This window comes from Oncorhynchus tshawytscha, linkage group LG01 (genome assembly GCF_018296145.1).
Source record: "Oncorhynchus tshawytscha isolate Ot180627B linkage group LG01, Otsh_v2.0, whole genome shotgun sequence".
NCBI lineage: Eukaryota > Metazoa > Chordata > Actinopteri > Salmoniformes > Salmonidae > Oncorhynchus > Oncorhynchus tshawytscha.
The window spans coordinates 26,597,625-26,610,327 of record NC_056429.1 but is presented as its reverse complement, the minus strand read 5'-3'; the positions used below and the strand labels follow the sequence as shown (position 1 = coordinate 26,610,327).

General features: G+C 43.3%; 1 protein-coding gene across 5 annotated transcripts in view; it reads left to right on the top strand.

Moving 5' to 3' along the window:
• LOC112248451 (phospholipid-transporting ATPase IF) overlaps positions 1 to 12,643 on the top strand; it is a 60,322-nt gene extending 47,679 nt beyond the window's left edge. Inside the window, exons 22-31 of one of the 5 annotated variants that reach the window (XM_024417485.2) lie at positions 267 to 412; positions 520 to 579; positions 920 to 1,047; positions 1,190 to 1,328; positions 2,177 to 2,242; positions 2,421 to 2,524; positions 2,821 to 2,986; positions 5,188 to 5,318; positions 7,555 to 7,688; positions 11,259 to 12,643. In XM_024417485.2, the coding sequence (XP_024273253.1) occupies positions 267 to 412; positions 520 to 579; positions 920 to 1,047; positions 1,190 to 1,328; positions 2,177 to 2,242; positions 2,421 to 2,524; positions 2,821 to 2,986; positions 5,188 to 5,318; positions 7,555 to 7,657 (1,043 nt within the window). In that variant the 3' untranslated portion in view covers positions 7,658 to 7,688; positions 11,259 to 12,643. Of the gene's footprint in view, positions 1 to 266; positions 413 to 519; positions 580 to 919; positions 1,048 to 1,189; positions 1,329 to 2,176; positions 2,243 to 2,420; positions 2,525 to 2,820; positions 2,987 to 4,229; positions 4,316 to 5,187; positions 5,319 to 7,554; positions 8,403 to 11,258 lie in introns of those variants that run through there. The other 4 variants (XM_024417504.2, XM_024417512.2, XM_024417494.2 and 1 more) reach the window with 4 other exon arrangements.
• The last annotated feature ends 60 nt before the right edge of the window (positions 12,644 to 12,703 follow it).

Sequence of the window (12,703 nt, the reverse complement as noted above, 5' to 3'; positions counted from 1 at the left end):
ATGGATAGCATACGATTTAGACTACATAAGGCTATATATATAAACGAGTCATCCTGCAGTGTTTGTGATTATACCCTTATGGAGACAGTTTGCCTGTCGAAACGTTGGACATTACATTTTTGCATCTGAGCTCTTAAGAGTGTGCGGCTCTCCTTAATTTCAAGTCCTCCACCCTAATCAAATTACAATAACCCATTACTCAATAGTGCATTTTGCTTGTAGGTTCAGAACAAAATGGCTAATAACAGACTTTAAAAACATTTCAGGTATCATGGGCAAGGAGGGAAGACAAGCAGTACGAAACAGTGACTATGCAATAGCAAGGTTTAGATTCCTTTCCAAGTTACTGCTCGTCCATGGCCACTTCTACTACATTAGAGTTGCAACCCTTGTACAGTACTTTTTCTACAAGGTGAGTTCTATGTTTAAGGATGCTTTGCGGTGTCTTACACAATGATAGTCAATACAGGAGCTAGATGTGCTTGTCTCGGGTCTAAATCCCTTTTTGTCTTCTTTTAGAATGTGTGCTTTATTACGCCCCAGTTTTTATACCAGTTCTTCTGTCTGTTTTCACAACAAGTAAGTGTCTTTCAGTGTCTCATTAGTTCTATTTGTTCATTTTTTGTGGTCCCTTATTACTGTTGCTTTGTGAGTGTTGTTTGTGTACCTTGTTCTGTGTGATATACATGCCTGTTGTTCTGAATGTACCACGTGGAGCTATATCTCCCCCTGAGGGATCATCAGCTCGAACTGTCCATCTCTGAATCATCCACATACAGAAGGAGTTAGCCAAGTGTAGGCCCTTGTTGACGGTGGGGGGGTGGGCTCTTGGCAGGTGTGAATGTGTGCTGTGTTGTACATGGCCCAGGGTGAAGTGCCAATCTTGTCCTACCTCGTTGTTGCCTCCCTGTTTCTCCAGACTCTGTATGACAGTGTTTACCTGACACTCTACAACATCTGTTTCACCTCCCTGCCCATACTGGTGTACAGCCTGTTTGAGCAACAGGTCCATCCACACATGCTGCAGAGTAAGCCAGTGCTCTACAGGTAGGACATGGTGTTCTATTTGACATAATTTTTTTCCCATACAGAATGTAGCTTTACCTCCTTTGGCTGCATTTACATGAAAACACAACAAGCATTTGCTACGGACAGAACCATGTTGCTTTGTATCCTTTCACACCAACAGAGACATCAGCAAGAACTCCCTCCTCTCCTTCAAGACTTTTTTGTACTGGACACTGCTGGGCTTCTGCCACGCCTTTGTCTTCTTCTTTGGTTCCTACATCCTGATGGGGGAGGACACATCTCTCATGGGGAATGGACAGGTGAGGTGGGCTGGGCTGCGTGTACTGTACTGTCTGTTCTACCTCTGGTAGTGGTTCTGCCGGGGGAGGAAAGGGTAAGGAGTTCCACACCCCCCCACCTGGCTTGGCTCCAAGGGGAACTTGACTTTGAACCTGACTTTGAATGTTCGGTGCGGATCTCTGGGAATATTGATTGGGTCTTTTATCAAGGTGCACAGTAATATGAAATATTTCCTTTTCAGTTTAAGTTAAGCAGTGTGATGGCAGTAAATTCCAGACTGTTCTAGGAGGCTGTGCTGTTTTTGATTTTTCTATTTGGCCTGCAGCCCCCCCCTCTCTCTCTCCTGTCTCTATTCTGTTTGTCTGTGTCAGTCTTTCTACTAGATTGGTGTTGTTGAAAAAGCACTCACCATGTTGCTCTTTTTCGTTTTCTTTTGTTAATTTCTCTTGTTCATTTCTCTTCTTCACCTCCTCCCTCTTTTCATGCTCTGCATGTCATCAGAGTTTGAGAGCTAACAGACAACTGGTAAGAGTTGACTGAATCACAGTTAATGCATAGCCCTGTCATAGTTACCCCCCTAACATCTGTTGCTGTCATTGGTCCATTCTGTATGAACACCCTGCTTGGTTATGATTTTGATGTGCCATGTTTCTCAAGGGGTGAGCGATGACGAGTCAGTAACTTCCAGTGTCACAAGTTTGTCAGCAATTTAGCTTAGAAGGCTTAGGCCTAGTCTTCTGGAAATATGTGACTTATAACGCGTGACTCGATCGACATCACTATTAAAATAGTATTCCTATGATGGATGTTAAGCCATTGTATTGTCTCTTTGAAAATTCTTAAATGTTTTATTTTATTTTTCTTGTAGATGTTTGGAAACTGGACCTTTGGCACTTTGGTATTCACAGTAATGGTTATCACTGTTACATTGAAGGTAAATAATGTCCGTAGAGTTTTTGCAATTCTTCAATTCATAAATAATTCTTAAAGCAATCCCACATGAAATCTGTCACTTTTTGATAGTGTTGTCAGTCACCTCACTCGTCTACTCTCCTATAACCTTTCACATGCTTTTCTAACCAAACTGTTGTTTTCTTTCACTCTGTCGACAGCTGGCCTTGGAGACCCACTTCTGGACGTGGATGAATCACTTTGTTACCTGGGGCTCCATCGCTTTCTACTTCATCTTCTCCCTGTTTTATGGGGGAATCATCTGGTGAGCTGAGCTTGCCATCTCTTTCCCACACAACCTGTGTATCTCTAATACACATGACATTTCATTATATAGTATGTGATAAGATCAACAAGTGTGATTGTACTGCATGTGGCATACAGTCTACTTAGAATTTCACCTCGGTGACTGTCTATCCCATACAGTCGAAAACCTTGAAGTTCTATTCCAGGCTCAACTCAAAGGGTGTTCTATTCTACTCACAGGGTTAGTTAAGCCTGAACAGATGTCGGCTGGCTAACAGTGTGATTCTCTGACCTTTGCCCCACCCCCCCCTTCAGGCCTTTCCTCCACACCCAGGACATGTACTTTGTCTTTGTCCAGCTGCTCTCCAGCGGCTCTGCCTGGTTCGCCATCATCATCATCCTCATCGCCTGCCTTTTCCCCGACATCATCAAGAAGGTGATCTATAGGCACCTCCAGCCAACCAGCACCCAGAAGTCTCAGGTAGGACACCCAGGGACAGGGGAGAGGAGGGGGGAAGGGGTGGGTTGCGGTAATAAACTTTGCACTGACAGGAAACGCATGACACCAAAGCATGGCTTCTCACCTCAGACAACACAAGAACAACAATTCACTGTGCAACTGACAAAGGCATGCTCCAAACAAAGAGGGTGCATCTCTGTTCCAAATCTTAATCTATTGTAGCGTGTCTGATAGGTGGGAGAGCTAGACAGTGGATATGGCCATATGGTAGGAGCATATTGCTGAACAAACAGTTTTTTTGAAAACAGCCTCTTGAACGGTTCCATTCTTGTGGTCACAACTTCCTCTTTGCTTAAAAGGTTGATATTAACACGCCCTCTTTGTTTGTTTACTTACACGTATTCAGCCTCTTTTTGTTTGTTTACTTACACGTATTCAGCCTCTTTTTGTTTGTTTACTTACACGTATTCAGCCTCTTTGTTTGTTTACTTACACGTATTCAGCCTCTTTGTTTGTTTACTTACACGTATTCAGCCTCTTTGTTTGTTTACTTACACGTATTCAGCCTCTTTTTGTTTGTTTACTTACACGTATTCAGCCTCTTTGTTTGTTTACTTACATGTATTCAGCCTCTTTGTTTGTATTTTTTGTTTGTTTACTTACACGTATTCAGCCTCTTTGTTTGTTTACTTACACGTATTCAGCCTCTTTTTGTTTGTTTACTTACACGTATTCAGCCTCTTTGTTTGTTTACTTACACGTATTCAGCCTCTTTTTGTTTGTTTACTTACACGTATTCAGCCTCTTTTTGTTTGTTTACTTACACGTATTCAGCCTCTTTTTGTTTGTTTACTTACACGTATTCAGCCTCTTTTTGTTTGTTTACTTACACGTATTCAGCCTCTTTTTGTTTGTTTACTTACACGTATTCAGCCTCTTTTTGTTTGTTTACTTAACACGTATTCAGCCTTTTTTTGCATCAAATAGTTGGCGAGTCAGCAATTCTAGCATCTGTGATGAAGAAAGTTAAGTGTTAAAGTGCTGCTCAGTGGGTCTTAGAAGAGAAAAGCTCTCTTTCCCAGGGTTGAGTCTCATTTCCTGTCTCTGTGATAGATGATTTTCTTCCTTTCTCCGGCTGGTGTGTGTCCATGTGTGTCTGTACGAGTGTGTTATGATCAACCTCTGTGTCTACTGTGTATGTCGTCTTCCCTCCTAACTGACCTTCTCTGTGTTGCGCCCTTGCCTCCTTCCCTCTGCTCTGTAGATGTACTCCAATCGAGTCGTCATAGGTGATGACTTCATCGCACTGCAGCCTCTTTCCAGAGCCAAGAATCAGCTGGGCAAAATTAGGTAGAGTAGGAGGGACCCTGCTACATCTTTAATATAAGAATGTGTTTTTTTTATTGAACCTTTTATTTAACTAGGCAAGTCAGGTACGAACAAATTCTTATTTACAATGGCGGCCTACCCATGCAGACGACAAACTAATTAACCAGCTTTCTAGAAAAAAAAAGGGAAAGATAAGGCATTTTGTTATGCACCCCTGCATGTTGACTCTAGGAAATCGTCTATCAACTGCGTGCCGCTTTAGTTTAGCCTAGTGCACTCTGCACTGGGCAGAGCAGCCTCTCACTGCAGCAGCCCTGATATAAAGTTCCAACCATGACGGCATGTGGAGCACAGCTTGAGACGGTTTAATGTATGCTGCTAATACAGTAATTCTGAGGCCCAAAATTATAGTGAGCAAAAGCTGCTAGCTGGTGAATGCTATTTTCATAGTAGTTTGTTCACTGTATCTCCAGATCATATTCTGGACAGCATGCTTTTAAACAATGGCATTATTTTCTTAAGATATGCACAATGAGGAGAGAAAATGACAACCACTCCATCCAAAAGCAAGTGATCAATTTCCTAATTGGATTGATATGTTGACAGAATAATTGCTAAGCCAAATTCTAAATGAATTCCTCAATCATCCAGTTAAAATGGATACATTTACATAATTGAGAGTACACTGAAATTACTAAACTGGCTCATTGATTCTTTGGAACGTCTTTGTGCCCAGTCTCCTAGTTAAAATGTTAGTGTACACTAATTGTTTTGGACATGAATTGATTGGTGCGGCTATTCTCTACCTCCTATGGATGTGGGAGTGGTTTTTGTGCTCATTTGTCTTGTTTTCTTCCATGCATGAGACTTAATGGGTTGTTTTGTGCTTCCAGATGGAAGAGGATAAGAGTTCAGTCAGCTCAGAATATGACTCTGCTGAAGGCAGGAGCCGAGGGGAGGACAATTGGCAACTGCTAGCTGCTTCTCCTCCCCCCGCCCAAGGCCCAGCCCTATGGTCCCCTAGGTAGTATTTGTATTTATTATGGATCCCCATTAGCTGCTGCCAAGGTAGTAACCCTACTGCTTCCCTGGCCCAGCCAGGCCTCTGTGTGTGTGGATCCTCCCCTGTCCACCATCCCCATATTGCTCTGTTTGATTTTTTGTGTGTGTATTTTACCCCCTTTTTCTTTCCAATTTCGATCTTGTCTCATCGCTGCAACTCCCTAACAGACTCGGGAGGCAAAGGTTGAGTCATGCGTCCGCCGAATCATGACCCGCCAAACCGCACTTCTTAACACCCGCCCACTTAACCCTGAAGCCAGCCGCACCAATGTGTCGTCGGAAACACCGTTCAACATATGACAGAGGTCAGCCTGCAGGTGCCCGGCCTGTCACAGAGTCGCTAGAGCGTGATGAGACAAGTAAAGTCTGGCCCTGGCCAAACCCTTACGTAACCTGGACGACGCTGGGCCAATTGTGTTCCGCCCTATGGGACTCCCGTTCACGGTCGATTGTGATACAGTCCGGGATCGAACCCGGGTCTGTGGTAATGCAGTATCTTAGACCGCTGCGCCACTCGGGAGGCCCATTGCTCTGTTTTTATATCTGACATTTTACTGCTTGCATAAGTTACTTGATGTGGAATAGATTTCCATGTAGTCATGGCTCTATGTAATACTGAACCCCCCAAGTAGTTTAAACAGACAGCTTGCTGCATTCAACACACCTCTTACACATATAAGTAGTGATGAAGTCAATCTCTCCTCTACTTTGAGCCAGGAGATATTGACATGCATATTATTAATGTTAGCTCTCCGTTCACATTAAAAGGGACACCGTGATGCCCTGTTCTGGGCCACTGTAATTTTCCTAAGTCCCTCTTTGTGGCTCCTGACCACACGACTGGACAGTAGTCCAGGTACGACAAAACTAGGGCCTAGAGGACCTGCCTTGTTAAGAAAGCAGAGCAACACTTTATTATGGACAGACTTCTACCCATCTTAGCTGCTTAGTCTCCTCAACTTGCTCTATTTCCACAGTATTCATTATAATATTTAGTTGAGGTTTAGTGAATGATTTGTCCCAAATACAATGCTTTTAGTTTTTGAAAACAAAACCCAACCTTACTTAATCATGACTCGTCATTTTTCACCTGTCTGTCTGTGTATGCCTTTAAACCAGCAAAAATCATATCAAACAATGTTTTTCTACAAATCTGGAAACACTGGACAGTTACTTTAACTGTCAATCATCATCATCACCTCCTCCAACCATGTTAGTGGTCCCCTAACTACAGGTCAAGGTGGAAGCAACATGAAGGATGTTTGTGTAATCAGTCCTGTTGAGAAGAATATACATATCTCCTGAACTGGATTGCCTTTGCACATCAGTTTTTCATACAGTAGCATTTGGAGGACAGTGTTTAATGTAAGATACAGTAGAATGATACATCCATGGCAGTGTAGCCTAATACCTATTTTGTTCTCACTCTTCTAACCACTGTTTCTGCTGCTGTTGCAAATATGCAGTAGTTTCTGAGTGGTAGGGAGAGGAGGGAATTGAGCGTTGTAACCACAAACCAGTGTTGATAGTCTCGATGTGTTCAGGACTGCTTCTTTAGCAGTGCTCGAGCACTCACTGCGCAGGTGCTTACTCGGGAAAATCAAGAGTTGGCTGTAAGAGATCAGAGTCGCCTTGGAATCGACATTCCTCCACTTAATGCTATGCATTTTATATTCACAAAATTCTCTGCCTTCGCCATTCATTTGTAGCCGTAGATTGTCTTTGATTGGGAGTGAATCACCGTTATTTATCATGGTTATGTGGAGCTGAGCTGACTGAGATTAATGTGAGAATAGGATTTTAAGCACATGTCAGACTGGCATGGCAACTGCCTGTAACTCCTGTGTGATTTGTTTAGTGCCTTCAAGGCTTGCCAGGGACAAGGACAGCCTTGCCTTGGAAAATACTGCATCGTTTATAGATTTGAGTTTTTTAAAATTTGATTGATTCTCACCTCTCCAGCTTGGCCATGTACATTTGTGTCTGACACCTTGTGCATCACCCACCTCTTATTGTTTTGACGCGCTCCAAATCCCCTCCCGGCTCCCTGGACAGTCATTGGGCTGTTTTGTGGATATTGGCGTGACCTGTGTGTTCTGATTCTAATATTCTGTTGTGCTCTGCCACCCCTCTGTCTCCCCTTCCTCACCATTCCTCTGTGTCTCTCTCTCTTGTGCTCTCGCTCTCTCTCTCTGCAGTTTGAGACTAACTACCAGGGCATCGGCTGCGTGGACTCCATGTGTTGCTACTCAGAGGGGGAGAACGGGTGCGCCCGGCTGGGCCGGATGGTGGCGCAAGTGATGGGCCGCTACAACCCTGCCTACGCCAACAGGTGTGACCCCACCCTCTGTAGCCTCTGTTGCTGCAGGCGCATCTCCTACAAGCTGGAGCAGGATGAGCCCACTGCTCCCCAGGAGTAGTGAAGGCCTAGCCTAGAAGAGAGAGAGGTAGACTAGACTAAGGTCTTACTGGTAGGACAGGCACCCCAGTGACAGAGAAAGGTTTGTAGGGAGGGAGACTAGTATCTGGATCCTGGATCTTAAATGTTCTTTAATAGAGACATATTTATCTCGTATGCTATGATCGACTTCATGGAGTCCTTCTAGTCTATTTGTCTTCTATATTCAGTGGGACAACATGTTCACCAATGTAGCCACGTGTCTATGTAATCTCTCCTTCCAAGTGTGTACTCGTATGCAAATCTTCTTTCACTCGGGGGCTTTCTGTCACCTGTCTGAAGTTTTGTGCTTTTAACTTTTCCAAAGCCTGCCGAGTCCGTGTGTTTTTCCTTCACAGTGTAGGCAAAGCCCAGGTTGAGTCTAAGTCTCTATTGATCTATGACAATGTGTTTATGCTGCAAAATCTATTCAAGAGAATGCTAACTGAGGTAACGCTATATTTATTTGATCATTGTTAAAGATGTAGCATTCTCGTTCTGCTTTTTACTTGTACAGTCGTGGCCAAAAGTTGAGAATGACACATTAATTTCCACAAAGTTTGCTGCTTCAGTGTCTTTAGTTATTTTTGTCAGATGTTACTATGGAATACTGAAGTATAATTACAAGCATTTCATAAGTGTCAAAGGCTTTTATTGACAATTACATGAAGTTGATGCAAAGGGTCAATATTTGCAGTGTTGACCCTTCTTTTTCAAGACCTCTGCAATCCGCCCTGGCATGCTGTCAATTAACTTCTGGGCCACATGTTGAATGATGGCAGCCCATTCTTGCATAATCAATGCTTGGAGTTTGTCAGAATTTGTGGGGTTTTGTTTGTCCACCTGCCTTTTGAGGATTAACCACAAGTTCTCAATGGGAATAAGGTCTGGGGAGTTTCCTGGCCATGGACACAAAATATTGATGTTTTGTTCCCCGAGCCACTTAGTTATCACTTTTGCTTTATGGCAAGGTGCTCCATCATGCTGGATGAGGCATTGTTCATCACCAAAATGTTCCTGGGTGTTTGGGAGAAGTTGCTCTCGGTGGAGGTGTTGGTACCATTCTTTATTCATGGCTGTGTTCTTAGGCAAAATTGTGAGTGAGCCCAGTCCCTTGGCTGAGAAGAAAGCTTTTTTTCCAGATGCCCCAAACAATCGGAAAGGGGATTCATCAGAGAAAATGACTTTACCCCAGTCCTCAGCAGTCCAATCCCTGTACCTTTTGCAGAATATCAGTCTGTCCCTGATGTTTTTCCTGGAGAGAAGTGGCTTCTTTGCTGCCCTTCTTGACACAATGCACATCCAACCTGGAAGCCAGCCGCACCAATGTGTTTCCGTACACCTGGCGACCTGGTCAGCGTGCACTGCGCCCGGCCCGCCACAGGAGTCGCTAGTGCGCGATGAGACCAGGATATCCCTGCCGACCAAACCCTCCCTAACCCGGACGACCCTGGGCCAATTGTGCGTCGCCCCATGGGCCTCCCGGTCGCTCACACCTGTGTTAACGAGAGAATCACTGACATGATGTCAGCTGGTCCTTTTGTGGTAGGGCTGAAATGCAGTGGAAATATTTGGGGGATTCAGTTCATTTGCATGGCAAAGAGGGACTTTGCAATTCATCTGATCACTCTTCATAACATTCTGGAGTATTTGCAAATTGCCATCATACAAACTGAGGCAGCAGACTTTGAAAATGTATATTTGTGTCATTCTCAAAACTTTTGTCCACGACTGTACTCTTGGTCTCTGACTTGCCAAAGTTTGTTATACTGTATGTGTGTATCTATGGACAATGACCGCATGATGCCAGTGTAATGCTTTCTCAGCCCCTTCCTTGTCTGCCCACATATCTACTTCACACCCTCACTCTCTCAACACTGAGGTGAGATAAGCACTCAAAGAAAATAGTCAAAGTTATACTGAGACTTGTTCCGGCCTTAATGCTAGGATACTGCCAGTGCACAGGGCGAGAGACCCCACCATCGGCCACACTCGCTGACTGGCAGCATGGCAGTATATCAGCCCTACTTTACCGTACCCTGTACTGTTACTGAATGATGCTTGTGGTTTGACATGCTGCAGTGTTTGGTGTCAGTGTGCCTCAGCTGAAACACGGGGACCACACTCCCTGACAGAGATGTACTGGAAAACCGTAGTCTCAAAATGAGAATAGGAGTCTCTTTGCTATTTATTTGATAAAGTGAAGTATTTGAAGCCTTAGGTGCTTTTGAGAAGAGAACTGTCTTGTTGCATGGGGCTGCCTTTTGGTATTATGTATGCTGAGTAACCAGACATTGTGTGTTCACGTGTGTCCTGATCTTTTCTATAACGTTACTCCTGCTTTGCTGCACTTTGTCTGAACCTCTCTCGTCGTTGCCGCTCTGTCTAAAATCGAGATAATATTCAACTTCCCCCATCTACGTTATTCATATGCAGCTGTTATATCACCTTGACGTCACTATTCAATCTAATATTCTGCTGCTTGCCTGGTTTTCTGTTCTGATAGATCGCCATAGACAACGGACTAATAGCTTGATATCAAGTGGGAGTACCACAAGACTAGACAATTAACACCAACATACACATTTATCAAGAAATACCTATTTTTGAAGTCATACAGCACCATGTGCATACAAGTTCTTAAAACGGTTGTCTTTGTCTTATAATCCATATAGGGTATTGATACTTGTGATACAAAGATGATAAAATGGGTATAGTGATGAACAAGATGATGTATATTATATTCTACAGGAGTCTGAATATGGTTGAGATGTGGCAAGTCCCTACTATGCCCCCTGGTGGCAATGTTAGCCTGTGAAATAGGGAGGTGCTTTTTGCCTTTCCTGAAGGAGTTGAGAGCCCTCTTTTCAATGGCTCTTTGATACTAGATATGTATTTTACTATAAATATGCACATATTTAAGATGTCTTCGATATATTGATTATATGATATTTTCCTATTACAGTAGGTAGTGTAAATTGTTCATATATAATTGTATAGCCAAGGCCTGAGCTTCATATCATTCAAAGAAAGTATTTAGTATACCTGGTTATGCATATAGTGACTGAGAGAAGGAAGTTGACTGTTTGTCATCCTGTACTAACCCTCACTGTACTCACCCTATTCTCTCTCCTCCTTTTGAGTTTAACTCTGTTTGCTTGTGCTGCTACCCCTATAGGTTGAAGTGTAGGGCAGGAACTGAGTCTAGTGACAGGGCAGGAAGCCAGTAGAAGATGAGCAGAATGACAGGGTTTCAGTTCCAAGGCAGGGCCTCCTCATATCAATACAGATAAGGTCTTCAACTACTCCTGTACCATCACCCTACTGTACCATGATGGATGTCACATCCAACAGTAAATAAAAGGGTATTTTAGGCAGGTCCGAGATGGGTTGAAGCACTCGAGGCAGGTTTTCAGCTTAGTCCTCCTCCCACACCCCTCACTCCTCTGTCGTTGATGCTTTTAGATCATGGAGCGACTCGGACCCCTTCTATTCCAACGATCGGAGCATCTTGACACTCGCACCCATGGAGGCCGCTCATTGCTAAGGTAGCAGAGAGCAGTAGTGCCACCTTGCCACACGGAGAGGAACTACTCACCACACAGCCCAGGGCTGACCAGCAATGACATGAGGCTTTGCAAGAGATGCTACATGGGCCTCTGTTCTCTCCCTGTAAATAATAAAAGGGAATAAGATGGTACCAAAGATGAAATAATTTGTCAGACTTGAGTGAAAAAGAACATGGTCTACTTCTTTACGCCTGTAGGTTAGTGTTGCTGCTGCTTCACCTGACTGTGGAAGGTCTGCCATCTTTCCTGAGGAAATTAGGTGGGCCTCGTTATAGCCATATCCTCCATTTTACGACCTGATTTTTCAAGGTATGAAAATGCGAAAGCAGTTGGATGATCAGGTCTCGAAACTGTCCCTAAAATATGCCTTTTCTGCACAGATTGTTAGTAGTACGTTTGTTCAGAAATGTCAAGAGAATGTCCATATAATAGCTCCGAGATATTAAATAGCGGTCAACGTATAATATGGCTTGCACATATTACAGTTCTTGTTTTCCTTTCATTGCTAATTACCATTGAAATCATGTTTTTGTTTTGTGTGTGTCTTTCCCCCCTATGCTATTAACCACTTCATGTTTGTTTGCGTATTTATTTCCATCACCTGACTGAACTCAACTGCATCCTATCTTTTGGGGCCTTTGGCCCACAATAACGGAAATGCCAGAGTCGAGAGGGTCATTGAGACAACCGTTTTAAACTTGCTATCTATGACCGTGACTTATGCACACCATCTGCACACAGATTTATTCGAATATGGCCAAGTTCATATAAAATTGTGGGAATTATTTGGTTGCTATTTGTAGCGGTTACCTCATCAGCTTGAAGTGGGAGACGCTGAAATGTCCAAGTAGTCAGTGGAGCTTTTTTTCTTTGCACGTTACGAATATTTGTAAGCACATCTGGCACGATTTATCATGGTCAGCATTGGTCACTCTGGCGAAGTATACTTATTGTACTAGTATGCTAGAGTTGTCATTTGTCAGTTTTATATATGCAGCTATTAGTTCAGATTGTGAAATTTGGCCTCAAGCCAGTATTCACCAAGAGCTTCTAATCATGCCACTCAAATAGGTCAGTCAACAAGAGGTGTTTGAATATTGAAATCTATTTTGGAAGTCTCCATTTTCATTGGCAATAAGGATGCATCTGCACTAGGAACAATGAAGTCAGGTGTTCATGTTCCTAGCTCTTGATCATGTTAATTTAAAGAGTTTTGTTACTCACCTGTCAGTGAAACGGTTTCATTGCTGATGTTTACGGAATAAATGTTTTTAAAAAGCATGTAACCTTTGTCCTTTCCAGCAGACCGTGTATGCAACTAATATATACACACACACACTA